Here is a 3,406-nt window from a genome sequence, read left to right as displayed (position 1 = left end):
TAATAATAATAAAACAAAAAAAAAATTATTGAAAAAAAGATTTAAAAAAAAAAAGATGATTAAAAAAAAAAAAAAAAGTATCTCAGTTAAGTAATAATAATAATAATAATAATAATAATAATAAAGTAAATTAGTTTAATTTAAAAACGAAAAAAAATAAATTTGCCACTATCAAGGAGAATATTCCAGATAATATTTTAAACGATATCCCGAGGGGAAAAAAAAAAAAAATAATAATAATAATAAAAATTATTTGTACTTCACTACTACTACTACTATTATTATTATTATTTGCATTTTTTTTTTTTTATTGTTTTGCGGTCGTATATAAGTCGCAACAACACGTTCATGTTGTCAATTGAAAATGTTTTAGTATCAAATATCAGCCGTTGATTTGAATTTTATTATTATTATTATTATTATTATCATTATTATCATTATTATTATTATTAATATTTTAAATAAAAAATAATTTTATATTCTTTTTTAATTTTAAAAAGTAAAATATTTTTATTATAGTAAGATAAATAAATAAATAAATAAATATATATGTATACACGTATGACGCGCATATACATGCGTACTATATGTGTACTTATAGTCATTTGAAAAAATAGTGTGTCATTACTTAATAAATAAAAGATTTTTTTTAAATTTAATTTAATTTAGCAGAAGAAACAGGAAAAAAATGATCGGAAATAATAATAATAATAATAATTTTTTTTTTTTAAAAAAAAAGTAGAATTATATAAATGGTTGTTCTCTTTGTATAAATAAATAAAACAATGAAAAAAAAAAAAAAAAAAGTGAGGTGCTAGTTATATATATATATATCTAAGCTTGTTTGTTAGCAATATCTGTTTGATATTTTATAAAATAGCTTTTGTAAATTAGTATTAAAAATAAATTAAATTAAAATTTTTTTTTTTTTTATATAATTTGATCTCTTTAAGATGAATCAATAATAATAATAATAATGAAAAAAAATGTGACATGATATAAATGGCCTAGTTTTTTTTATATATAATCATGTACTAAAATGAGTTTTTTTTATTTAAAATAGAAAATTGTTTTTTTTTTTTTTTTTTTTAAATATTCAGACAGATATTGCTGTGTGATTTCAGGCTGTTGTTATTAAATTGTTAAAACCTCCTTTTTGTGTTTTAAAAAACCAAATAAGTAATAATAATAATAATAAGTATTGTTTATTACAACAACAACAAAAAAAAAAATGAAATTAAAATAATAATTCGTCCAAATGCATAAATATGTAATATTTTTTTCCTTTAATTAATTTTTTTTTAATTATAAATGAAAGAGAGATTATTTAAAAAAAATTAATTTTTATATTTGTATACTCTCTCTCTCTCTCTCTCGTATAAATTTAATTTCCCCCCTCCCCCTAGTTTCCGTTTCCGTGAAAAAGTTTATTAAAGTTATAAGCTTGATAATAAATAATTCACACAAAAAATTATTTTTATTTATTTATAATAAAAACAAAAACATTTTCTTTATTTATAATAATCAGGTTTACTGTGTATAAAAAATAAAAATAAATTCATTTATTAATTTCAGTCTTTATTAATTAATACGTTTTTAAAAAAAAATTACAATTAAAAAAATCTTAATTAACAACTTACAAATATGCACAAAAATATTTTTTTTAATTATTATTATTATTATTATTATTATTAAGATTTTTCGGACAAAGACGAAACATGTAACAATTATAATGTATATTAATAATAATAATAATAATAATAATTGCTTATTCGTTATATTCACTAACAAAATTTATATGTAATATCGAGTGGGGTTACACACACACACACAAAAACCCCAATGTTGTTTTATTATTATTATTATTATTACGATTTTATTATATAAGGTAAAGTCACAAAAATAATCAATTTTCTTTTTGTTTTAAAATAATTTTGCTAAAAAAAAAAATATAAATAAAAGAATTAATTATATAATTAAAACAAAAAAAAAAAAATTTAATAGCGTTTGTATATTTGCTTGAATCTCAAAACAAAACAAAAGCTGCCTTTTTTCTTTTTTCGGGGAAAAACTAAGAAAAAATAATATATATATAAATAATTAATCAATATTTTGTACGCAATGGCAATTAATATATAAAAAAAAAAAAAAAAAAAAATTACAATTTATTTTTTTTAAATTTAATTTAATTTACAATTGTGAGAGTCTTATTTTTCTTTCAATTGCTCTTTTTCTTTTTTTATACCGTCTTCGTCCGATGGTCACAATAACAGAAACAACACCAACAGCTGCTATAACGGCTAAACTGAAAAATAACGCATCCGAACTTTGATTTGGTTTATCTCCTAAAATAATAATAATAATAATAATAATAATAATAATAATAATAACAAAGATAATTTTAATATTAAATTTAAATTTTTTTTCTTCCCCGTGTTTGTAAAACTAATTAATTTATTTATTACCGTAAATTTTTTTCGTAGGATTTAATGAATTTAAACTTTGTGGTACGAAATTAAATTCATCCGTGGTAAACACGTGTTCTTGATTTTTAAATTTGATTCCTTTATCTAAATATTCTTCTAGTGGTTTAAAATATTTTAAAAGTGGTTTCGATGAGATTTCAGTTATGTTAAATGTTTCCTCAACTAATACTTGCCAAGGTTTCGATTTGCCTTTTCTTAACAGCCCTCTGTAAGTAATTAATTTTTTAATTTTTTTTTTTTTTTTTTTTCAATCAAAGCCATTTTTATTTTTGTTTTTTTTTTCCATAACTTACGCAAAATTTATTGTCGAATAGCTGAAATTATTAGATTCTAAATTTTCCAATATTTGAAACTGTAATAATTTACCTAAAAATTTGCTGGAAACAACAACAAAAATAATAATAATAATTTGTTTTATTTTCTAATGTGATTTTGTGTTATTATTTACCTTATGTATGGTTTATTCCAAATAATCGTAGAATCCAGCAAATAATCTTCGTAAAATTTACCATCAGGTGATCCGATACCTTGATATTGTTTTCTGTAGTCCCACCAATCTGCCGTTAAATTTGTAGTCCCGTAGGTTCTTTCGTAGGTTTGTCCACTGGTGTAATTCGACATTGGTGAAAATGTTGGTGTTATGGTCGTTTCGCCAACATTTTCAGCAGCATTTTCCGCAACAGCAGAATCAATTTCTTGCAATGCATTTATTCTCCATAAATCGCTGACTAAATAATATGGAAGACTTGCGATTATATCGAGACCGCTCACGATCAAACTAAATATTTTTTGTTTTTCATCATTTTTATTATTATCGCTCGTTAACATTTCATGTTTTTGTAAATTTTTCGGCCATATTGCTCTTAATTTAGCAAAACTTTCCATAGCTTCATATAATACTACAAAAAAAAATAATAATA

General features: G+C 20.6%; 2 protein-coding genes across 2 annotated transcripts in view; one reads left to right on the top strand and one right to left on the bottom strand.

The window, feature by feature from the left end:
- Phum_PHUM103920 (GTP-binding nuclear protein RAN1, putative) overlaps window positions 1-193 on the top strand; it is a gene marked incomplete at both ends in the record, with an annotated part of 2,886 nt that extends 2,693 nt beyond the window's left edge. Inside the window, one exon of the mRNA XM_002423967.1 lies at window positions 177-193. Within this exon, the coding sequence (XP_002424012.1) occupies window positions 177-193 (17 nt within the window). The remainder of the gene's footprint in view (window positions 1-176) is intronic.
- Window positions 194-2,454: 2,261 nt separating this feature from the next.
- The window catches only part of Phum_PHUM103810 (uncharacterized protein), a gene marked incomplete at both ends in the record, with an annotated part of 1,866 nt that continues 914 nt past the window's right edge, over window positions 2,455-3,406 (bottom strand). The window contains 3 exons of the mRNA XM_002423966.1: window positions 2,455-2,692; window positions 2,780-2,863; window positions 2,935-3,385. Coding sequence (XP_002424011.1) covers window positions 2,455-2,692; window positions 2,780-2,863; window positions 2,935-3,385 — 773 coding nt within the window. The remainder of the gene's footprint in view (window positions 2,693-2,779; window positions 2,864-2,934; window positions 3,386-3,406) is intronic.

This window comes from Pediculus humanus, genomic scaffold (assembly GCF_000006295.1).
Source record: "Pediculus humanus corporis 1103172107455 genomic scaffold, whole genome shotgun sequence".
NCBI lineage: Eukaryota > Metazoa > Arthropoda > Insecta > Psocodea > Pediculidae > Pediculus > Pediculus humanus.
Note: the sequence above shows the minus strand (reverse complement) of the source record. Positions and strands in the feature narration are given on the sequence as shown.